The 25567-nt window shown below is 34.2% G+C and overlaps 2 protein-coding genes across 8 annotated transcripts; one reads left to right on the forward strand and one right to left on the reverse strand.

Annotated features, from left to right (window-relative positions):
• The first annotated feature begins 221 nt into the window (after positions 1-221).
• Positions 222-25567, forward strand: lig (ubiquitin-associated protein-like lingerer). 7 transcript variants are annotated; one of them, XM_085190596.1, is made up of 29 exons: positions 222-357; positions 2565-2707; positions 3569-3643; positions 4775-4897; positions 5269-5380; positions 5800-5973; positions 6567-6643; positions 6924-6998; positions 7429-7518; positions 10401-10475; positions 10637-10721; positions 10967-11058; positions 12021-12200; positions 12485-12577; positions 13052-13133; positions 13565-13770; positions 14248-14334; positions 15557-15658; positions 16225-16362; positions 17204-17294; positions 18106-18335; positions 18671-18769; positions 19520-19603; positions 19881-20034; positions 20830-20933; positions 22118-22234; positions 23366-23401; positions 24175-24265; positions 24512-25567. In XM_085190596.1, exons 2-28 carry the CDS (start codon positions 2603-2605, stop codon positions 24259-24261), a joined length of 2973 nt encoding a protein of 990 aa, XP_085046722.1. In that variant the 5' UTR covers positions 222-357; positions 2565-2602; the 3' UTR covers positions 24262-24265; positions 24512-25567. The 7 variants fall into 7 exon arrangements, with proteins under 7 accessions (XP_085046722.1, XP_085046727.1, XP_085046726.1 ...); XM_085190601.1 differs by having other exon boundaries at positions 16231-16362; XM_085190600.1 differs by having other exon boundaries at positions 6930-6998.
• On the reverse strand, positions 9061-10003 carry LOC146535092 (uncharacterized). The gene is made up of 2 exons (XM_085191541.1): positions 9569-10003; positions 9061-9199 (listed from the first exon to the last, which is right to left on the reverse strand). The coding sequence occupies exons 1-2, from the start codon at positions 9827-9829 to the stop codon at positions 9131-9133; spliced, it is 330 nt and encodes a 109-aa protein (XP_085047667.1). The 5' UTR covers positions 9830-10003; the 3' UTR covers positions 9061-9130.

Consider the following 25567-nt stretch of genomic DNA (forward strand, 5'->3'; position numbering starts at 1 on the left):
AGTTACAGGCTATTAATTAAATTTGGTTACCATACCTTTCAAAAGTTTGCAAACATGTTAATTTAATAATAAAGAGTTAAAATTATATTTACCTCACATTCTTATATAACATTTTTATGAAATAATAATAAAAACTTCTGATTAATATACTTCTTAATTTAACAAATGATGTATATAATATGTATAGTTGTTAATTTAAATATTAATATAAATGAAATATAAGACAATCGTAAAATTATACAAAAGATTTGGTCAATGAAAATGGCCATTTGAATCGTAAATTTTATTTTAACTTTCAATATGGCACAACACTAGCAAGTCACGTGACCAGCTTGCGTTTTGAGAGCGCATTCACAGGTATGGAAATTCGTAATTTTATTAGTAATCGCGTTGTATTACGGATTAAACCCTAGTTTTAAGGTAACATTTTGAATCTAGCTTATGAAATGTGTTGATGAGTGCGTAATTAAATTGAAAAATGGTGTCGTGTACGGTTATTTCGTTAACAAAGACTGTCATTTTGATACCAAGAAAGGTGCTTCAGGAATGGCGTCCCCCACATGTGCCGCTTATTGAATTTCGTCTTCGTTAGAAGTTGTAGAAATTGATGACGTGAGCTCTTGTATACGTGTGATTGTGCATTTGCACTAATCTTGGCGGTGCTCTGTTGTAAATCATAACACTACATAATTTCAAATTGGTATCGCCCTTGCTACTTACAATGAATCATTGTCCTGATTTCTGCGAGAAGTAACGCAATTTTTTATATTATTTGTACTTATTAATGTGCTCAGCATATTTATCTAAAGTTCAAGAAACCTTACATTAACCGTTGAAGGGTAATTGCGCGTTTATCCGCCCAATTGTTTTGTTTACTTATTTCCGATTACTACTTATGCTACGATTGGCGGTTCTTTCCGTTATATGTTACTTTCTATTGAATAGGGAATGTTATCATATACTTTGAAGTGCAAGAAGCATTATACTCAATAATCACTTATTTTTTGCTATATTTCAATCATCTTTCAATTCAATTCAATATGATGAAAATTTCAAAACAAAAGGCCAAGTGTGTTTATTTAATTTAGACGTTACTATAACTTTTTTTTATCTTAGGCCAAGTTTTGAATATTATCAGATAACAAAAATAAATAAATTGCAGACTTTTTATAGTATATTTACCTATAAATACTAACCTATACAAAAGGATTTTTGCTCATATATATATATATATATATATATATATATATATATATATTTAAATTGAATAATATAAGTAAACATAGAAATATGTCAATTATTTAAATTATATAATATTATAATTTATATATAAATATTCCTTTACACCTTATAATATTCCTTTACACTGTTCTCTTTGTGCTTTATTGTGACTCAAAACAAATATCATTTTAAATTTGACATATTGCAAACTTTTCTCTATTTTATTAACCGTGGCATAGTACTCTGTTTTATATAGATTTTATCTTCTCTGATTTTTTATGTTAATTTATGTTATATTGTACCTTATAAAGTATTCTAAATCAATTTTGTACTACAATTTTTGTAATAATAGTTTTTTTTTAAATAATATTTTCATTGAAAATTTGTCCAATTTAAATGATTAGATGATTTTCATTTCATCTGACTGCTACGCATTTACAATGTAAAGTCAATTTTACCCAAGTCAAATATGTGTATGACCACAACATTTTTTATTGTATACAAAACTTTGTTTGGGAACATTGAGATGAAAATCTTATAAGGTTTATCATGAGTGCCGTGTTAATATTAATTTTCTATAGTGCATTTAATTATTATAAAAAAAAATTACACTTTCCTTGTAACAGAATCACCAGATGCATTTAGACATTTACCATTTTCTGCCCAATTTGCTAGACATTGGATATTGAGTGACGAAACTCAATCTTGTACAACTTTTATAGTATAACTTTTATAGTTATAGACAAAGTACAAGATTGAGTGTGTTGATTGAAGTGTTGATTATTATTTTTGTTTTTAAATTATAATCAATAATTTAGTTCAATAACTGTGGGTACTGATATCTTAATCTCCCAAAAAAAAAAAAAATTTTTGTGTGAAAAGACTATTATATCAAAACTGTTTTATTAAGTCAATTACTTATTTTTCATTGATTGTCTTTGTCTTAAAATTTCTGTACCCATTTATTCTCTATTGAAACAATTTGAATATGATTCTTTAAAAAATATTTTGTAAATATTTTTTGTTGGTGTTGTTTAATTTATCGTCACATTTATTTTTTCTTTCGAATGTGGAAATATAAATGTCTATATATTTGTTATATACACTCATACTTTCAATTCATTAGTCCCTAGGTAGACCTTGTGAATGGCTTAACATTTCTTGCTTTGATGGACATTGAAGCCTGCCACATTGCCTGTTGCATAGTAGAACTTCTCTTACCAGAGTGAGGAAAGGTACTACCTCAAGTGGGAATTGAAGCTGCAATCACCGCGTTTATATTCACGTTAAATATTTGTCTGTTTTCTAAATGCTTGATTTAATGCTTTTATATTGAATTCCAGCTGCTTGTAAATAGAGGCTGTAAATATAGCAGTTAAATATGAGTTTGGGTGCGCGCGCCACCAAGGGTGGTGCGAAGAAGGAGAAGCAGGAGAAGGGCAAGACGGCCGAGAAGCCCGCGCCCAAGGAAAAGACTAAACCACAAGTTAGTTATTATATATTGTAATTACTCTATACATAGTACGGTCAACGGGTCGTGACCACTCTTACATTAGGTTTTTTTTATGGAAAAAGACAAGACAAATGAGCGTACCACTCGCCCACGCGCCCACGACCTCGTGTAACACCAGAGGAGCTTTTACACTCAGGAAAAATATATCTAATCAAAAGTAAGGAAACATCTTAAAATCAAATCTGCATAGCATCTGCCACGAATTTTAAGGCGGACACGACTCGTCCACCGTACTGTAAAATGTTTTTTTCGCGTCGGCTGTACAGATACTTTCATCCTCAAGGCCGGCAATGCAACCGCAATCCCCTCAGGTTGTAAATATCCATGAGCGAGGGCTCTGCGTACCACCAGGTGGTCCTTTGGCTAGTTTGCCACTTTTTGTGATCAAAAAAAAGCTTCACGCTGAATCCCGCACATGACAATATAGGCAGAGGGAACATAATGTTAAGACATTCCAAATTATGAAACATTACGTGTTGGGTGGCGGAACACAACGGCGCTCAGTGTCATGTTACCAGATAGAGAAAACAAAAACAATTCATTCCTCCGAATGAGGATCGAACCCACAACCTTCACGTTTACAGCAACGCCGCTGCGCCACGATGGAGCTTAATAAATATTATTTGCTAAATATATTACGTCTCTATTTCTGAGATTGAATGAGAAAACCTAATCTTACTAATATAATTGTTAGGTTAATTATGATTTTTTCATTTGTCAGTGTAAGTTACTTAAAAATTTATGTAATAAATACAAGAATAGTGAAACAGTGCGAAATGAGTTCGAAAAAAATAAATTAATAAAAATGTTAGAGTATTTTTATTTCTTTTTCAGGCTACCACAGAACAAATACGTATGGCAAATATGATCGATTGCAAAAGCGAAGATCCGTCTGACGTACGAAGAATGGTAAGTTTTAGAATTTGTGGTTAAATGTAATGATTACTAAGCTGGAAGTCGTAGGTTAGATTCCATTATAAAGTTTATGTGTAACAAAAGTATAAGTTTTTTGTTTGTTCATTGTTTGTTGTGTTTTTTCATTAGTTCAAGCATTTTGCTTGGGCTATACAAAAATTGCGTGCCGACTATGATAGGAAAATATTGCAAATTCGTACACACATACTTAACCATTTATGGTATATTTTATTGTGGAAATCCTTCTATAAATTTAATATTGTGCCAATTTTGTCGTCTCGCATATAGCAGGGTTAAGCAGACCTAGTGTACAGACACTTTGTTCACTTTGAGTACTGGAACTTAACATCGCGTTTTGTCTTGTTATTAGAACGAGTGTTTATTATTAAATAAATTCTTTCTAATGTGTGGGAATCTCAGCCACAACCGTCGCTTGCATAGCTACACGTTATGCTGCTGAGCCGCGACAGCTTCAGCTAAAACTAAATAATATGGATTTTTTCCATAACTAGATATCTTAATAGTACTCGTATTACATAAGATATAAAGTATGAAGTGATTATGTTTTTAAATCTTATACACGTGGAAGCTAGTAAACAGATTAAATGTCACTGAGAGTATAATCATTTCTACGAAAGGTGAACTCCATTTTGGTGCAGTTGATAATATTTCATTGTAAATTATAGTTGAGGCCGTTATGGCGCAATAAGATCCAAGATACATAAATGTAAACGCAATGGTTGTGGGTGTGATTCCCACTCGGGGGAAAGATTATATTAATTTATTTTCATTTCTCCGCTCTGATAGATGAAACACGGCGTAAAACTTCACTATTCAACACTTCTTTAAAACGTGCGGAGTTGCTTAACACTTGACTCCCCGTGGCAGTGGGACAGCGTCTGACTGCAGACGTGCGTTTCTTGGTTTTATCCTTATGCGGAAAATATTGTTTTTTCTCTCTTCCGGCGATGTACTCGTACTCGGAAGGAAGTGGCGAATGGAGTGTTTTGAGAAAGTTGAACTTTAAAAATGCAGTGTCAAAACACAGTTTATACAGGATGAAGCATAAAGCAAATAATATAAATTTAATTCACGATTTAATCAATTAATTCTTGTACACATCAGGTAACTGAACTAATGGAAATGACCAGGCGCACGGAGGAGGAGGTCTGCTCAGCCCTTCACGACAGCAACAACGACATAGAGACCGCTTGCAATCTGCTGTTTGAGGAGAGCCAGCGGATACAGGTAATTATTGAACAGTTGCAATAATCCAGGTATTATATTATGTTAAATGTGTAGTTTGTTTGATGAAACAGGCTAATCTCAGAAACTATTTGTCGAAGTTGAAATAAAATGTTTTTATGTTTGATTATTCCTTTATTGAGGAACACTCTAGTCTATATTACATCAATAGTTTTATGTAGCTCACAGTGATTGAATACCGGTCTCAACTCTTACTTAATTACATTTTACTACGTGGGCGGGAAAATAAAACGATTTAAACTAACCTAGGATTGTCTTTATTTAGGTGTACACTCAGAAAATTAAAAAATAATGATAAAAAAGTAAACAGAAAATAAGTTAATAATAAATTTAAATAAAAATATATTTGAAAGGGCAACTGGCAAATCAAAGAGAAGAAGAAGAAAAAACCGCCTCAACCAACCGGCAACGGCGACGTGGAGCCGCCCCGGGACGCACCGCGCAGCCGCTCCGGACCACGGACACGTAATTATTTAGATATATTAATTTATGTTTATTTTCTCGTTGTATAGTTTACTTTCTGATTGTGAGTCCGATTTCCATTTGGGGGGAAATACTTGGTTGGTTGTTTGGTATTGAGTAATGGAAATTAACGTCAAGTTTTGTCTTAATGAAGTGGAGAAATAATATAAATATGATAATTCCTGGTGATCAAACAATATTGTTTTGTTTTGATTTATTGTTAGGTTATTTTATTTTTTAGTTTAATGTATTAATTGTTCATGCTTCTCTCTGCCTCCCATTCTCTATTTAATGTCTAATGAAATGTGCTGCACGGATATCCAATAATAGTTTCTCTCAATACCCAAATATGGGTGGGACTTCAATATCTTTAACATCTCAAACAGTTATAATTATGATCACTAATCATTCCTCTTCCTCAGGTCGCAACGAAGCGGACGCGGGTGCGTCGCGGGGTAGGGGCGCGCCTCGCGGTCGGGGCGGGGCACGCGGGCGCGGCGTGGGACGCGGTGCGCGCCGCGGCGGCCCCGGCCGCTCTCACGCGCCGCGCGACGCCGACTGGCCGCATGGGGGTGACAACGCTGATTATATAGGTGGTGAGTTTATTTTTTACTTCTTGTTATTAAGATTTGAATTTGAGGATTTTCTGATGTTTTAAAATTTTAAGGCGGCTATGACACTGTGTTTTATCACATAGGGGCATTAAGTTGTCGGTGAAAAACATTAATGTCCCAAACATAATCACATAAATGTTCACTTTGTAAAGTCATAACAATTATACAAAGAAATCTTATGTTTCATGAAAATCGAAGCTCTTGCTATACGGCATATACACATTTATAACAGTCTGTCAAGAGATTTTGTTCTATGAAAGAAAAATGTCATGGGAGATTCTCCTTTTTAAGTGTTACATACATATGTATGTAACTTGAGAATGGTAGTAAAATTCCCATTCTCAAGTATTTAAGAAAGTTAATAGAATATATTATTTATCAGGCCAGCACATTGAAAATTTTTATATCCAACAAGAGTATTATTTAAATGTATTTGTGATTGCTAGTTTCAATGGCGGTATCTTTAAACTCACTATTGATTTACTTAGAATTAATAAATAAGGTTTGTGGATTTCCTTACAAATTTATTTAAGTGTAATACGCCCGGTATATAAATAAAAAAATGTATTTGACAGGTGGCAACATTGATTCATTTCCAGCAACAGAGGACTGGGACAATGAGGAGTGGTCCGGTTCACTGTCAGACACAAAGGTATTGTAACATCCATTGTGGACTAGAACAATAGAATTAATCTATTTATTTAACTATTTTAAGTTTTAGTTATTATTATTACACATACAATCTTTATCAACCATAAAAAAGGCACTAATGATACTTATATTTTGCTGGTAATATATGATGTCACTTTTACCTATAGTTGTTAAGTTTGTGGCGTATGGCATAGCGTCTGACTATCCAGCTAAATGTGGGAAACAGTGTGAAACTACATAAACAAATAAATATAAATAATAACAAGATGTATAATTAACATGTTCAGGTATTCACGCCCAGTGTTAACGTCCAGAACGCCGTCACGGAGAATGAAATACCGCAAGTGTCTGCCACGGTTAGTAAAATATAAGAGATTATTATTACTTAATAAGATCTTTGATTTTCGCGATTATTACACATTTTAAATGAAACTATTTAGTTTTGAATTAGGTTGTTTCTGAGATGAGATGACAGACAGGTAGCATCTCAATCTACCGCTATAACTTCATCATTGAGCATTGCTTGCGTCTCACAAGCAGTATTTCAGACGTCGTGTGACGGATTGATGGATTTCAGTGTGTTTTAAAAATATTTTTTTTTATTTTTACCTATATTTTAATTATACTAAGTTAAAATTAATAATTAATATTGTGAAACTGTCTTATTTATGGATAATTATTATGAATGTAAAAAAATAGTGATGTTTAAAAGTATTTAAACATGAAGTAAACAGTTAAGAAAAGATTTAATGTATTTGTATAATACATGTAATGCATTAATTACAGGAGGACTGGGAATGCGGGAACGAGGCGAACGGCCCTCGAGAACCGCACATACCCACGTACACGTATCACAATACCCAACAGCACATACCGGTATGTATATTAGCATAATAATATAATACAATTGCTTATTCCCTCGTGGGTCAGTAAAAATAAGTAATCTTATGGTACACGTCACAACCACCCCACCCCTACCAATGTATACATATACATTTTTTTGTATTGTGATTGCTCACTTTCATCCAATTTTGGAATGTTTGTATCATTCTCATCAAGCCATTCAACATATTGGTGCTCTAAATTTTGTATAATGCATTACTATTACTAACTGTATATTTTATACTTTTGAAACTTAGCAAACTTGAACAATTGTATAGTAGTAGGTATAATTTAGATTTATCAATTTGAAACAACATCTTAAACAATTATTTTTTTAACGAAAGTAGATCAACGATAACATAAACGTTAACTTGCTTTGCTTACAACGCAAGTTAACGTGACAAGTTGTGACTTGTCACGTTTTAAGACGTCAAATCGTCAATGGTACCGAAGCAAAAAAATTGTGAGAATAGCGCGCGGTAATTCCCTTGCTTGCTTCTAGGCAAATATCTCAACATACTAGCGGACGCTCGCAGCTTCGCTTGCGTATTTAGGGTTGAATACTAATAAACCATGAAACATGTGTTCAATGAAATATTTTTAAGAGTCTAAATTTCAAATTTTATAAGAATCGGTGCCGATTTAAATTTTTTTCCATACTAACTTTCAACCCCTATTTCGCCCCTTTAGGGTTAAAATTTTCCAAAATCCCTTCTTAGTGGATGTCCAGATTACGAAAGTAAACATCTGTCCAAATTCCACGTTTCTATCATCAGCGGTTACGGCTGTGCGTGCGTCTTACCTCAGTCAGTGAGGACAAGTCCTTTTATATATATAGATTAATTATTTGTGGGAATTCCCGAAATTGCGTTTGCTTTTCGTGCATAGACAATGTGTGGGTTGCCATTAGGAGTGTTCCTTATATGATAATATTAATTTCTATTTTTAAATAATGTATTAACCTATTATTTTTTGATAAAAAGTTGGTAAAAGTTTTATTTAATTATGAAATATTTTTCATTCTCAATTATGCCTTATCTCTATTATATAAGAACTATAATTTATCAATAGTATATGTTCGGAAAATATATTACTTTATATTTTTCGAAAAAAAAAATATTTTACGTAAGTACGGATTTCTTGCTTAACCTTGAACTATATATTAATTTGAGATGCACTTTGTTGCATGTTCATTCTGTTTGTTTTATTTTATGTATTTGTATGTTGAATTAAGTAAATAAATGTTTGTTTTAGTTTAGTGTTATTAAGTTTAGATTTTATTTCCGTAAAAAGTTTGTGTTATTTCTGCTATATGGATATATTAAACTAATATATTATACCATAAAACTAATAGTTATATAACGTCTACAAAGTATAGCCTATTGCTATTTGCAAACACTCCTGGGTAGCATATGTTTTAAAAATAAATAACTTAAGGGGTTAGGCCACTGTAACGGTCCAAAAAAAAAGGTTTTTTCACGAATTTCACGAACTTCTAAAATTGAAGGTAATTGAAAAAAAACTTTAAGGGTGTTATCGGGCATACATTAAACTTTATTATCAAATTTTTTTACAACGAAAATAAAACTAAATGGGGGTTCCACAGCTATCTTCCCGGGGCATGTTTTGCAAGCAGGGGTCCGCGGCACGCAGCACTACTGGTGCACTTTTGAATCTAGAACAAAAAAAAAAAACCATGAATCTAGAGGGTTATAGCTAGAGAATGTCGATCGGGTTTTAAAAAATATCAATTTTTGTGGATTCGGCGTGCGTTTGAAAATAAAATTGATTTTTGATGAAAAAAACGGCTAGTTTTTTGTTAATAAAAAATCAATAAATAAAGTTATTGAAAATCCCGATCGACATTCACTAGAGAATATTAATGTTCACATCTGGTCAAAATTTCAAGTAAAAAAAATGAAAATTGTTCGAGTGATGCTGCGTGCCATTTCGAAAAACCGTGTTTCGAGAAAAACGCGTTTAAAGTTGTACGAATAGTTTTCTATTGGAAAAAATAAAAAAAATAAGGTAAAAAAAATTTTACCGTTAGTCTGCAATCCCAGCACCATACATTTGTCCTTCGATGTCCAAATTTTCGTCTTCTTCGTCTTTCCTGGTGGATTTTTGGAGCGCGCGCGCACTTTTTGCCGCGTCGCTCAGAGATGTATCCGCGTGCGTAATGCGTTTGGCGTCGGCTTCGATGCAACTTCTTCCAACTACACCAATTCTCTGAACATTTTTCATGCTGAGGCTTTTCATCCGTTGACATTTTGTGAAAAAGAGTTGCCCAGATCTCATTTTTCATATTTTCGATGGAATCGGGATTTCGACGGATTGCCAAGCCGTAATAAATGGTTGGTTCGTCAATCAATTTGGCAGTTAGGTTGCCTTTTCCCCCGAGACCTTTTGTTCCTTTTTTCAGGTTTCGCAATCGAGTGAAAAAAAACGAATGGCGTTTTTGCACCTGATCAATGCACTCTTTTTTTCTGTACATTAAAATTTTCCCAAGGAAAAAAACATTTTTTTCGCACGGGACCTTTTTTTCCTGATTCTAGAGGGTTTAAACTATTTTTTAAGCCAATAAAAAAAATCGATTTTTCAAAAAATTTACAGTGGCCTAACCCCTTAATAATGGTCTTTTGTGCGTCAATTGTTTTATTTTTTGTCGTTTTTCATACTTTTCTATATTTCCTAATGCGTAATTGTGCACAATAAAGTGTAAATAAATAAATATTTGGGTCATTTTCTTAGTGACATACGGGTCTAAATTGAATAATCATCATTAAGAACTGCATGTCAACACTTCCCCGCTCCCCTATAACGCTTACGTAATTTGAACTTGAACAACCCCTAATATATAATTATTTTTATTTCAGCAAATGCCTGGAGCGACGAACGCAGTCCCGCCCGCCAAGAGTGAACCTGAAGTATACCATCAGCAACATCACCAGGTAAAATTTACATACTTGACACTGGAGTATCTCCCTGTTTAGTGTGGGGATCGAACCCTCTATCATGGCGCATTTCTTAACATGTACTGTCCCACTGTACTGTGTACTGTGCCACCAGATAAAATATTATTTAAATAATAAATTATTCTTTTACTTTCCAGCCAATGGGCATGTCAGGTAGTTTGAGTGCCGCCCAGTCACAATACCTGTCTCAGCTCACACAGCAAGCTCAACGGCACGATAATAGTATGTGTTTTGATTTTTATTTATATTTTATTTTTGTAATATCTATTTTTAAGCATTAAGATTATAAATAATGATAATGCTAACTCTTTTTAAGATGATAATGTTACTAACTTAAGTGCAATCAGGACTCCAAAATCCTACTATGAATTATGAAAGTGACTTTAGAATTTAAAACTGTGTCCATGAAATCCAAATTACTAAGCCTGTTATAGATGAATTAAAAGATTTTAAATTTTTATTTCCAGGTGTATATACAAGTAATTATGGCGTATACGGCACTTCGGATATCTCGACGCAGCGAAAAACTCAGAGAGTGCGGGTACCGCCGCCTTCTAAGGTGGTTATATTTTTTTGTATTTCTTAAATGATATTAGATAAATATTTGGAAATGTGTAAAACTTCAACCTAGTGGTAGTTGAATCCTCGCTTTTGGCTTACCTTTCTGGTGCGTGTCTTACTTTCGTACTTTCTGGTATAACTAAATAATGTTGGCAACAGGCAATCGTATTTGTTAATTATTTTAACATTTTTTGCAATTTTATTTATATACACTTAAGAACGGAAAAATATATCAGAAATGACTAGCTGTGTCCTTGGGATAAGGTTTAAAAAAATAATAAAATTTGCGTAATATACAGGTGGAAGCGTCAGCGTTACGGGCATATATAGGGTAAAATATTTCAAACCCATACCTAAAGAAATTAATCAAGATACCTCAACAGTTTAGATGTAGGATTTTTTTTTCATTTTACGATGTTTATTCATACCTGTATTTCGTGTGACGCAGTTACGCATAGATACCAATAACGTAAACACTTACTACTTCAAAAATACTATTAAAGGTTAAACAACTTTGAACTCTGAGAGGCCGTCATGGCGCAGCGGCACGGTGTGACTGTAATGCGTCGGTTGAGGATTTGATCTCCACTTGAGGAACTGAAATATTTATTTACGTTTATATTTCAATTTCTTCGCTCTGGTGTCGAGGCAAAGCGCGGCATTGAGTTTTGCCACTCAACACGCAATGTTTCCAGAATTCGGCAGAAAGTGGGGAACGGAGTGTCTTAACACTAGCTTCCCTTAGCCTACTCTGCTGTATGCGGTATACAGCGTGAAGCTGATTTATTTTTATTTTATTTAACTTTGAAAAAAACTATTTTTTGGGAAAAAAATAAATAAATAACTGTATTAGGCTTTTATAGAATAGTTAAAATTGTTCTTTTATTTAAAGTGGTGCTGACAAAAACACTATATTTTTTTAATAACCTAAATAAATAAAAAAATCTTATACATCCGCAGATACCGTCGTCGGCAGTAGAAATGCCGGGTGGTACAGACTCGACTGGCGCAATGTTCCTAGACGTGCAGTTCGGCGCCTTAGAGCCGGAAGCGATAGATGCACACCCATCCCACCCCGTCCACCCCGCGAGTCCGCTTGCCCAGCCTGCGTCGCAACCGTCCACGCCTGTTCCGGTTAAGGTGAGTAGATAAAGGAACTAAAAAATGTTAGTGAACTACTATAATTTTATATTATTAGCCACACATATGCGGCCTCGCCCACTTATTTTATCCAAATTATACCAAATATTGATTGTATAAGCTATATTCACTATAAAGTTTCATTTAAATTCGTTCAGCAGTTTTGGGTGAAAACGGGAGAAACATCCATCCTTACAAACTTTCAAATTTATAATTTAATATAGTACAATTTCTTAATTTTTTCAAAAATTTACTTTTAATCATGTATTTTTTGTTACATATAGCAAGTGACGTCACAACCTGAACCTGCACCCGCATCGTCAAGCCACGAGACAACGACTGAACCACCCAGTAGCTACCCTAATGCTAATAGTATGGTGAGTTATTATTTATTTATTGACAAGTTTTGCCCGTGACTTTGTTTGCTCGGACTATAGGCAGCGCAAGGAAATAAAAATGAGAGAGTGGGTATCAAACCCACAACCGTCGCGTTTACAGCGTCACATTTCTACCACTCACACCACGACGACCTCAAACGTAAATAAAATTCCATTATTTCAATTCATTTTGGAATTGTTCCTTCATACTTATCAAGGATTTACAAGAAAAATTACCGGGCAGTATAGATAGCAGTTTTCATATGCTTATAGGAAAACTGCATTGGCTTGTTGTGAATATTATTTAAGTTGTCTTGCCTGTAAACGCTACGGTTGTTGGTTTGATTTACACTCGAAACTATGAATTATTTTCATTTTGTTGTTCTGACAACAAGGCAACAATCCCAACAACTAAATAAATAATATATAATCTTGTTCAGACATCTTTTAACCGGTTTTTACCTTTTTTTACAGTTAAATGAGAGCTTATCAGTAGTAGACACGACGGCGACGAGTCAGCCCGTCCCAACAGAATCACCAGTCACAAATAGTACTTGTAAGTGCCTATTTAATTATTTTATAATTTTTTTAACGTTGCATTTACTACTCAAAATTTAATTTTATTATCTAAAATTGAAAACTGCTGAAAATATCAAATTTTGCTTCAAGTGTTTATGTTTATTTTTGCCTCCTTTTGTATGAAGTTCAAGGCGCTACCAAAAAATAACGAAATTGGCATGAATAGGCCTTAGATGTACGAGTCTGACTTACACTTGACAGGTTTTCTTATTATCTACTAGATTTACTATTCTACTTTTGTAAAACAATTATGAATAATTACAAAAATGTACTAAGTTTTTAAAGAATTAGAATTCTGTGGAAAGTGGAGAACAGAGTGCCTTAACACGAGGTTCCTTATGCCCACTTGCTGTGTGCGGGATACAACATTAAGCTGACTGATTTACTTAATTTTGTTTCTTTTTCCAGCACAAGACAAACTATCCGCATCAATAAAGCAGCTAGGCGTGTCCTCTGTATCCGCAGTGTCGGCAGTGTCGGGCGTGACAAGCGTGACGGGTGTACCGGGAGTGCCGGGCGTGTCAGGCGTGTCGGGAGTTTCGAACGTGTCCAGTGTGTCGAGTGTCGATGCTCCGCCGCAGGCCCATCATCATTATGCTCATCATAGGCCTAAGGTTAAATTAACTTTATTTATTATAATTGAATTAAGGTTAAGTCACACTCAAAACAGTTTATTAGAACACACTAATTCATTAATGGAAAAAATCTATTTCTTCTATTATTAATACTTTTTTTGACCGTAGCGGGATTTGAACCCGCGCATCTTGTAAACCGTCCAAGCGCTCTGACCAACTAAGCCATACGTTCTCATCAAGCTACGTCGAAATTCTTATACGCTTATTACAACTTGTTTATAGTGCAGTGGGACAGTGTCTGACTGTAAACGCAATAGTTGTGGGTTCGATCCCTTTCGTTGTAATATGTTATTTTTAATTTCTCCACTATTTTAGACAAAGCGCGGCGTTGAGTTCTGCCATTCAAATCGAAATGTTTCCCTACACTAGGTAGTCTCTGTCTATACCTGCTGGTGGGAAGCTATTTTAAAATATATTATTAGTATTACTAATAATAAAAAACACCTTTTTTAACAGACGGTAGGGCAACAGAATGTATATGCGGCTCATCACGCAGTGTCACATCATCCGCCCGTCTACAGTCCCAATGTATATGCACAACAGGTAGCATTTTTAATAATGATGCTTATAATAGATAATACAGTACGGCAGATATGTCGTGGCCGAATTGAAGTTAAGATTTAAGAACTTTTGCGCATTGATCACTTAGAAAGAACATAATGAAAAACCAAAAAATGTACAGCAGGGCTGCCACGGCTCATAGATCGTACTTGTAACTTTCTTAAGTCGAAAATTGGTCGTAAGGTCAGGAACGGAGTGTTTTAAATACTGGTTTCACTGGGCGTACCCTGCTATATGCGGGAAGAAGCTTGAAGCTATTGGGCAAGCAATATTCTTTCACTAGGTTTCTATGCCCTACTCTGCAATATATTGAAATTAAATGAAATTTCTTAAACAATTGAAAAACCGCTCGGCGCTAGATCGATTCGATATATTTTGTCGTTATCGAGTAATACCGGAGCTAGATAACATGGCTTCGCATCTTATCCTTGTGGGCGACTTTGTGTCGGGCTGGATGGATGTGATTTAGTCATACATATGTTTTTTTTTTAATTTTAGTTTTTATATATTATTTAGTTTTTTTTATAGAAGTAGAAACCTAAAGAAAGAAATTTTGTAAAAAAATTGTGGTGTAGTTTTAATGCAATGATAATTGCTATATTATTATATAAAGTTCAATATGGAACTACTGTCCAGAAGGAAAATGTGGGGTATAAGTCTTTTCCTTACATACTGAGCCACTTTGTGTAATTAAAGAGACTAATAAAGAGATCTTGGAACAGAATCGTTTCATAAGAACATTCTAATATTTCAAAAAATAATGTGTCATTAAATTGTCTCTATCGTATTATGAACTAATAAATCAAGTCAGCTTCACACTGTATCCCGCACATAGCAGACCCCCCCTGTAACAGGGTAGGCAGAGGTAACCTAGTGTTATGAAACTTCGTTCCCCATTTTCTGGAGGCATTGCATGTTGAGTGGCGGAACTCAACGCCGCGCTTCGACTCGACACCAGAGCGAAGAAATGAAAATCTGGCCAACTGGCCTCTGACTGATTATGATAACTGCTTACCTACTTAAATTTCAAATAATATATACTTAATCTTTTTACTTCCTTCTTACCATATAGTATCTCAGAAACTTAAAAGTTTTTAGAATGTTTGATTGTAACGTCAATATATATATTCTTTTAATATAAAACTAAGTTTTTTTTTATTTTCGTTTTATTTATATATTTTATTTTTGTTCTTTTTTTTTCAAGGTGAATTCAACAAATGCGTCGTTAACGGGAGCGTCGCTGGCGAACGCGTACCCATCGAGCGTGACGCTAACACAGTACCAACCAATTCTTAATTCATATCAGGTACGAATTTTTTATAATTTGTTTTTAGGCAGAGAGAACCTAGTGTTAAGACACTCCGGTACCGATTCATCATTCTGACATTTCGTGACGGTATTCAATACTGTGCTCTATTTTGTTGTAAAATTAAAATAATTTACTCCCGGTTGGGAAGATCGAGAGGCTTATAAAAAGGAAGCTTGATAATTTTTCCTGTACAGTAGCAGAAGTAGTTGCGTGTTAACACATTACGTCCCTCACGCATCGCTTAACGTTCGAGATATTGCGTATGACCAAAATAAGGGCCGTCGGTCAATGTCACAAATGTATGACTGTAAACACGACATTGGATCTCCCGCTTAAAGGAATTAATCTTATTAATATTTTCATTTTCATCCTGCGACCTGGTAACAAGGCAAAGGGAGTGTTGAATTTTGCCACTCAACTGGCAATACCTCAAAAATTCGGTGGTATATGGGGAAAACAGAATATCTTAACACTAAATTACTCTGCCTACCCTGCTCTATGCGGGGTACAGCGTGAAGCTAAAATAAATACATAACTATAATAAATATCTATATACTTGCCAGCAACAGACCCCAGTGGCGTCGACGGTGTCCGGCGTGTCCGCGTACGGAGGTTCCGCGTTATACACAGCGCCGTACTCCGCCGCGCACCCACACCACTACCACCACCACCCGCCCAAGCACCAGCATAAGGACGCTCAGGTATTAAAAACATGCTGGGGCTTACAAGACACTCCGTTGTATCCGATCAGAGTCGTGGATGCCCCGAGATTAGGCTTTCTGACAACAAAGTTAAATAAATCCTAAAATTAAATTTGCGCAGCCATTAACAGCTAACTTCAGGGCAGCCACGACTCGTCGTTAAATATTTTTGGTAACCCATCTGTAGATTAGGGCACTGAGCGGGGTATAGTAATAAGCGCACTAGGTACACAACCGGCGCCCGCGCAGGTGTCAACTGTCCTTCTGACAGCTTCCACTGCTATCAATCTTTCAAGACCGCACATTCGTTCATTTTAGTACAACACATAGAGTAGACTGATCATGGATAGACGGACCACATATTGAATGTACAAAAATTATGTTAACTGAATATACGTTTAAGAGTTGCATTAGCAAAATCCGTTGACAACCATTGCCTGGGTCAGTGACTGTTGAAGAGGAGCATCGTGAAGGAAGTTCCGTTATAACCCATTGTACCCATAGTACAGCACGGTTGACGAGTCGTGACCGCCCTGAAGTTAGAGGTTTTCTTAACTTTTGCAGATTGTTCTCTCGGAAAGCAAATAATCAAAAGTAAGAAAAAATATAAAATCAAATGTGCTGAGCCGTGTACAGCTAACTTAAGGGCCTGACTCATCAACCATAGTTTACTACCAACTAAATCCCACTATACAGATGGAAGTATAATATTTCAAACTCATATGTAATCCGCAATGAAGAGATACACAGAATAGGAAGTACTAGCGAGGATGTCATATTAGTCAAAATAAATCATTTCAATCATAATTCTCTAACATGTTACATTTTTTTATTTTTACAGTATGACAATTCAGTAGCATCAAGTAACAGTTTAACAAGTACATCCACGACACAGTCAAATCAGACGACGGCCAAAGTTGCGACGACGACAGGTATGTATATAATTTATAAATAAATACGTTATTTATATAAAGTTTATTTATTTTATTAGTATATTTGTTTGCTTCAAACTTTTTTGTAACGCAATGTTTTTTAATGTTTTATAAGTAGCTTGTATTTATAATAATGTAATGTATTGAGGATGCTGATAGTAAAAACTTGATATTTTCTTATGTTTAATGTAAACTGAATGATCACAATAGGGATGAATATCGTAAAATATAAATAAATAAATATTAAGAAGTAACATATAATTTAATAAATTTACTTATTTTTTACTCAACATAATACATAAATAACAATTTTGATTTCCTCATGTTTTTAAATCTGACTATTATTTTATTGTATAACTGTATGCTTACTTTTGAAGTATTATAAATGTCATGATAACATAATATTGGTCTAATATATTATTATTAGAGTAAATATGCGAGTTGTGGCCGTCTTGAAGTTAACTGTATATTTGATTTCAGAATTTCACGCAGGATACACATGCACGTAGCAGGGTAGGCAGACCTTGGAGCCTAATGTTAAGACACTTCTGTTCCCCATTTTCAGCCGAATTCTGAGGGCGTTGCGTGTTAAGTGGTGTTACTCAACGAATTGCTTTGCCTCGTCAGAGCGACGAAATGAAAATATTAAATATCTCATCAGCTCCTGTGAGAATGGAACCCACGACCATCGCGCCTGAACAAACTGCCTCAATTTTTTTTTATTTTTGATTATTTTCTTCCGGCGCGGCGGGGCGGCCACTATACATCGACCGTACTGTACCATCCATTACCGTTCCACCTACCCCAACAGTGAACACGGGAACAGTAAACGCAGGCACGGGTTCAGTGACTTCGTCGAACACCACGTCAGGTGCGGTGGCGGGCAATAGTGCGGGCGGCAACGTGAGCGCCAACGCGGCAACGGGGGCGGGTGCGGGCGCAGGGGCGGGCGTCAACGCGGGCTACGCGAGCGGCGCGCTGTACGGGGGCGCGTACGCGTACGATGAACAGCTTATGAGAAGTGGACTACCTCATCATATGGTGAGTGCCTGATACTTATTAGTTATGTAGTGGTTGCATTGCATAGGTGGGGGGCGTCTGTGTGGAGGGAAATGCGCTATAATAAACAGCTTATGAGGAGTATACTTCTCTGTGATACTACGGTGAGTAAGGCTGGCTCAGGGGCACAACATCTTTAAATGTGTATGTTTTCGTGCTAGGCATAGTTTGTGTTTTAACACCAGATTCCCTTTGCCTACCCTGCTATATGCGGAATAAATAAGTTTTTTTTTAATTGTAATTTTAAAATAGTAGAATAAATAGTTTCTGTATTTTTACAGTAGATAAAATATAAACAATTTAATATTAATTTCTAGGGTGGCTACTACGAAGTGGGTTATAGCGCGCGGGAGGGCACGTTCGGTCTGGGAGCGGGAGAGAGGTTCGGCAGGACCGACGCTGCGTCTCCACAACAGGTAAAGATTATTTTTTTATTCATGTTTTGTGGGATTTGATCCTGTTGTATTTGTTGTGGTATGTTATATACACAAAAATATTTGTCTATATGTATTACATCTATATCTATACTTATAATAAAATCGTAACGGATCGATGTCTGTAAATGGAAGATAAATAACAAAAAATTATATTGGGGGCATTTATTAATGTAATAGAACCCAAAACAATGATTTTTTAAATTTTTGTCTCAGAAATGGCTTAACCGATTTATATTTATTGCAGTTTTCACTGTTGGATTCTAGCAAGCTTCATTTTTAATATTTAGTGTTTGTCTTATTTCAATCTGTTCATAAATAAAAAAAATCTCATAAATGGTTCCATGCGCCAATATTGCTACAAAGTAAGTTTTTAGAGAATTGGCTAAAATTTTTGCTATAAATGGATATTGTCTTTAAAATGATAACGATCACGAAAGTAATTGAGATGAGAAAATAAATAATTGTGTTGTACAAGCGGGCGAAGCCACGCGGCGGCCACCTATCACTAAGGCTCGTATTTATAAAAAAACTCAACTTTGAGACAGATTTGAGATGCCGTTTTCATTTATGCTTAACATTACTATTATATACATATAATATACGTTTATATTTCGTCATTACTAAAAGTCCCACTGGTCCCGTATAATAAATATGTTGAATTATTTGTACCAATTGTTGACTTTAAAGATATTATTATAAATTTAATTATTACAATACTTATATTAACAGGTGCCAGCAGCACTACCCCCCGGCTATGCATACTTTTACCAGCCACCACCCACCACATACCAATATGGCGTTTATCCTACAGCTGTAAGTAATTGATTATATATAGTAAAAATTTGCACCTTTTTATATCTGCTAAAATACATTCTCTCTCATTATGAAATATATTACGATAATACTTAATTCTTAAGTATTAAATTGACAAGTTCTTTTATAATAATGACTACTAAAACGAACAATTCGATTTATATAGTTATACCATAGATCCCAATTTTTATACCATACAATAATAAAACAAATCAAAATGTACAATAATATTTTTTACCTTATTTAATTATAATGAACAATATTCGTTCTTTTTCAGTACGGAGGCGGGTCAAGTGTAGGCGGCGTAGGCGGTGTAGGCGGAGTGGGAGGCGTAGGTGGCGTAGGTGTGAGTGGGGTCACGGGTGGAGGCAAAGTGTCCGCTTACTCGCAGCAACAGCCGCCTTATGATGCACAGGATTCCTATAAGAGTGGTAGGTTTCATATAATTTTTATAACACCTAAAAATATAGGCGTCTTACGCTATATAAGTTTCGTAGGCGACGTATGACTCCATACGTCTTCGTAGGCGTAGTGCCGTCGGCGTTGCAATTGTAGTGTACACTATGACTGCGAGGCAGTGTACGTAGTGTAGGCGACGTAGACGGTGCTAGTCGCGGTGGCGTGTAGGCAGTATAGGTCCAATAGGCGTCGTAGGTGTGAGTGGACTCACGGGCGGAGGTAAAGTGACCGCCACCTAGAATTTTGATTATTTTACGCAAAGCGCGGCGTTGAGTTCTGCCACTCAACAGAAGCAGAAAATGGGGAACGGAGTGACTTAACACTAGGTTCCCTCTGCATATACTCTGCTGTGTGCGGGACATAGCGTGAAACTGATTTGTTTTTTTTTATTTAATTATTTTGTTTCTCGATGTAGAATAATATGGTTTTGCACAAAAAATATACTTTTATACTTGTTTTTTCTTTGTTACATAACAACATAAAACATATATATGTTTTATGATGTAAATCAAAATTATATATTTATAAACTTATAATAAACTTAATTTATCACCATGTACAGATTTTTAGATTAAAGTTATCTTAATATAGTTTAGCTATGCAGTTGTTAGTGTAGTCTTCAATTTTGTATTGATATAAAAGTATGATCTTAAGTTTTATTTTCGTTAACATTTTTTTTTGTTAACTAAATAGTAGTGGCTTAAAGGAAATTTCAAAATTATACAATTTACTGCTATTAATTAATATAACATTTTTATATTTCCCAGCGGGCCCATACACGGCGAACGCTAACAAAGCAGCCGGCGGTGCTTCCGCTGATCTCTCAAACGCAATGTACGCTAAGACACATGTGGCGCTTAATAAAGTTAATGTGAGTTCAATATTTAAATATTTATATATTTATATATATTGGAACACGCGCGTGACAGCAAACGCGATCGTTGTGGGTTCAATTCCCACTCGGTAGGATGAAGCGTTTTAGTTTCCACGCTCTCGTGACAAGACAAGGTGTGGCGTGGTGAAATTCAAATGTTGTAAATTTTGCATAAAAAAGTGCCGCGAATGGAGTGTCTTAACACTTCGTTCTCTTTGCCTACCTTACTACATGCGGGATACAACGTGACGTTATAAAAGTATAAAATAAGTACATAAGTAATATGCATAAGATATTTAAAACAGAATTATAAATATGTATTATGATATGGAAAACAGAATGTCTTATATATTATATTATTTGCATTTGGGAGATTGGTGTTCTAGTTAGTGGTATGGTGTTTTTTTTATAAATTTTTTTTTGTTTGTGGCATGCGTGTGTATTTGATATTTTTTTTATTTAAAGGGGGCCAAATTAAAAAAGTAATCAAGATAAGTCAGTATTATCTAATTTTTGATTATTTGAGTTTGCCAAGTAAACCAAAATAATTGAAAATAATGAAAGTATCAATACCAGAAATGGTAAACTGCGAAATCATGCTGCATGCATAAGGTCCAATTAAAAGAACATACGAACTACAACACTAATTAATTATCCTCTTAGGTATAAAACCTGCCTAAAACCTAAAACCTATAAATATAAATAATTGTTCGATCCCCACTCGAGGAAGTGAAATATTTATCTACATTTATATTTCTATTTGGTCTGATGTCGAGGCAAAGCGCGGCGTTGAGTTCTGCCACTCAACACGCAATGCCTCCAGAATTCGGTAGAAAGTGGGGAATGGAGTGTCTTAATACTAGGTTCCCTCTGCCTACTCTGCTGGATACAGCGTGAAGCTGAGTTAATTTTTTTTTTAAATAAATAATAACAAGTGGTCATTTGTTTGTGCTGAAATTACAATTAATAGTTGTTGTTAAAATTTAATGGTCAATTGCAATTAAAATTTATCCAACTTTGGTCTTACCTGACTGGCTCCCAAGAGAATACACAGATCTTCAGGAGAGTAGGTCTCAGATGTGGGCGCAAGCCGCCACCGTTTCCTCCTCCTATGAGTACTGGGGAGTGGAGATAAAAGAGTAGAAGAGCTTGTTAGTTAGCAATAATAATTGAATCCGCAGAGCTACGAGAAGGCGGGTTTCCACAGTGGCACGCCGCCCCCCTTCGGCGCGGGTTCGCACCTCTACATCACGGCGCCACCGCACCACCACCCGCACCACCACGCGCCACAGCACCAGGTATGTATACGCGGAGACACCAGCATGGGACACTGTGACACTAGAGATGTTCATTGATTTTTTTACCTGATATGGGGATTTTAGCATGGGTATTGTTGTGGATACAGTGGCTGTTTACTTTTTGTTTTTTTTTTTAAATGTATTGAAATAAGGTTGGGATATTTGAGATATTTTAATATTCAAGTAATAATTTTTCAAGTTTTCATTCATATATTATATATCTATGAATGAAAACGGCATCTCAATATCGATCTCAGACTTGACAGCTATTTATAAATACGGGCCTAAAACACTAAGCAGAGAAGCAGAATTATTAATTTAATTTAAATATAATTATTGCTATCAAAGACATTATGGGGCACTGCTAATATTTTTTACTACATGATTTTAAACATTGATGTGTTTTATATCAACACACGTATGCCTAAAATAAGTTTAAAATATAACTTAAAGAAAAAATCAGTCAATACATTTTAAAATAGGTTAAGAAAAATATAAACCACGTGCCTGTAAAATAATAATGAAAAACACTACAGTAGTTTATGATCATCGGAAAACTATAACTTGATTAAAATATTTTCATTTAAAATGTGTGAAAATCGCTAATATCAACGACCTTATTACACAATTGACGAGAGACACTATCATGGACACTCCCTTTAGTAATACCACTGTTAATATTTATATATATTTAATATTATAAAAATTATTAATTATCACTTTCAATAAAATATGTAATAAAAGATAATATTAACAATTTTATTAATTTGTGATTTTTAATGTATGTTTATGATTTATTTATTTAATAATATAATTACTTAATACTCAGTGTCGTCATTTTCATTTACGATTTCATTACTTTTATTATTTTATTTTCATTTTATTATTAATTTCATTTTATTATTATTTTTATTCTGGTAATAAAGATTTTACCCATATTATATTTATTAATTAAAACACCATGACACGACAACATAAGCACACAAAGACACGTATATTATAAATATGTATGTATATATATATAAATGAATATATAAATAATATAATTGCATGACACAATATATATTTACTAGTAAATTATATTTATATTATAATTTTAATTAAATTCTTAGAGTTTGCTTTCGTTTGTAGATGGATGGTCGGGTGAACAGTAGTCATAATAGGCGGGTAAGTTGTGTGTTTATTTTGCTGTATATGTTTGTTTTATGTATATTTATATGTGTATTTGTTTGTTTTATGTTTGTTTATGATGGTAAAGCTAGAAGGCAAAGTTCCTTTTAATATATAAAGATTATTTTAAATTATAATATAAGCCTAAGTGAAAGTAGTATGTCAAAGTTTGTTTTAAAAGTAAAAAATGTGTAACAGTAGAAGAAATCACTACTTATTTGTTTGTATTTGTAAAATATTTGCTTGCTTGCTTTATTGTTTCTTTGTTTTGTAATATTATTTTATGTACTGATATTTTATTTACCCACTTGGATAATATTATGCATGTAATTGTTTTTTTTAATATTGTTTATATATATATAATAATAATGCCTCATATCTTATCTGTATATCAAGATAATGATAAAAAAAAATTATAACAAAACATTTGGATGTTTTCTAAATAAAATAATATGTTCGAAACTAGGTTTATGGCACTATTAATATTGAATTCACTTTACAAATCTACTTAAAAATATATACATTTTAAGATTTATTATAAAAAGAGGCTACTGACAAAATATTCTGTACCCAATTAATATGTTCATAAAAATTAAAGAAATAAAAACAATTTTATGGTTTATCCCCCTTAAGAGAGATGAGATGTGAGAACGTAGTGTCCAACACACTGTTATCTGCTTCCGCCCTAATTCGAGAAATTGTGTATTTTGTGGCGTAAATGAACGCCGAGTTTCATTCTTAAATAACTAATGCTTTTATTTTGTTTATAGGAAAGCGCCTCTTCCGGCCGATCGGGTGCAGCTAAGCCGGCCGCAAGCAAGCCCACTTACTCGCAGTCGTACTGGGCGCCTAATTAACTTGGTGAGTATCAAAATATACTGTTGATATGTTATATGTATCTATACGTTTAATATAATTGTAACTGATATCTGTACATGAAAGAGATATGAGAGAACCTACCCTTGGGGGCATTTGTCAATGTAATAGAACACAAAAGAATTGTTTTAATTTTTTTGTCTGTTTGTCTGTGCGTTTATACACAACAGTGTGCTAAGTTTTAGCTTCACATGTGAATATATAGATTAACATATCAAAATTATTCAACAGGGACCGAACAGACAATATGGAGACGTGTAAATACAACGCCCGACCTCTACTCAACTGCCGACGGTCGCCGCGTCATATACGACTTCCTCTGAACCACCCACTGTCATTGTCATAAACACGTATAAATACACATAAACACATATAAATACACATAAACAAGTATGAACACATACATATGTGTTTGTGTAGCCGGCGCGTTAATCGTGTCAATTTGTATGGAAAATATTAATAAAAGTATTTGATAAAAATAATTAATTGATAGTGTGTATAGTTGTCGATTTTGTAAATGCTCTACTGAATACTTATTAATTAATATAAACGCGCGGGCGACGCCATTTTGTTTGCACTAGTGTTGTGTTTTATGTGTGTTTGTATGTTTGTAACTTTTTTTTTAGTTGTTTTAGCGACACACTGGCCCCCCGTGTAATTTTTTTCTTATTTTTTTATTTCATTTAGCGATTAATATATATTATAGTACATATATACATAAACAGTACGTGTATCTATTAAAAAAACGGAACTGATATTGTAAAATAAATAAAATAAAAGGTAATTGAATGTTTAAAAGCTATGTTAATAAAAGTGTATCATGTGTTTTTTTATTATTATTATTAATATTAAATTCGTAGTGTATTTCCGATGCGTCGTATCGCAGCGCTCTTTAGTTAGTTAGTCGGGGGTCCGATTCCGCTGCGACGCGATGACAAGACTTTGTATAAGTCCGCTCCGTTAGGTTACAATTGTTTTCTTTTATAAATAAAATAAATTAAACAGTAGTGCTACATTATTGTTAATAATATACAGATTTATATGAAATCTTCTATTATTGACATCATTATCTCTTTTATATATATGTATATGTAAGTGTATGATGCGCTATGCGCGTCAGTACTTGTATTTAGTTTTTTGTAATTATATATTATTATTATTAAATAAATAAATAAAAAAACACTAAATGAATGGACAACGTATGTAGTTCGTTATTAGTAATGGTCTTTTTTATTGAGTCGAGTTGAGATTGATTGGAGTATGGGGAAATACACATATTGGAACAAG

Source organism: Heliconius melpomene, chromosome 10 (genome assembly GCF_056956725.1).
Source record: "Heliconius melpomene rosina isolate 202511_hmr_F chromosome 10, ASM5695672v1, whole genome shotgun sequence".
Classification (NCBI taxonomy): domain Eukaryota; kingdom Metazoa; phylum Arthropoda; class Insecta; order Lepidoptera; family Nymphalidae; genus Heliconius; species Heliconius melpomene.

What these genes read in the sequence shown, in the direction of transcription:
- lig (XM_085190596.1), top strand. Translation starts at nt 2,603, where the DNA reads ATGAGTTTGGGTGCGCGCGCCACCAAGGGTGGTGCGAAGAAGGAGAAG. An exon ending in ATACCCAACAGCACATACCG is followed by an intron (nt 7,519 to 10,400) that starts GTATGTATATTA and finishes TTTTTATTTCAG; the next exon opens with CAAATGCCTGGAGCGACGAA. An exon ending in ATGCTCATCATAGGCCTAAG is followed by an intron (nt 13,771 to 14,247) that starts GTTAAATTAACT and finishes CTTTTTTAACAG; the next exon opens with ACGGTAGGGCAACAGAATGT.
- LOC146535092 (XM_085191541.1), bottom strand. Translation starts at nt 9,829, where the DNA reads ATGAAAAATGAGATCTGGGCAACTCTTTTTCACAAAATGTCAACGGAT. An exon ending in GCTGGGATTGCAGACTAACG is followed by an intron (nt 9,200 to 9,568) that starts GTAAAATTTTTT and finishes TTTTTGTTCTAG; the next exon opens with ATTCAAAAGTGCACCAGTAG.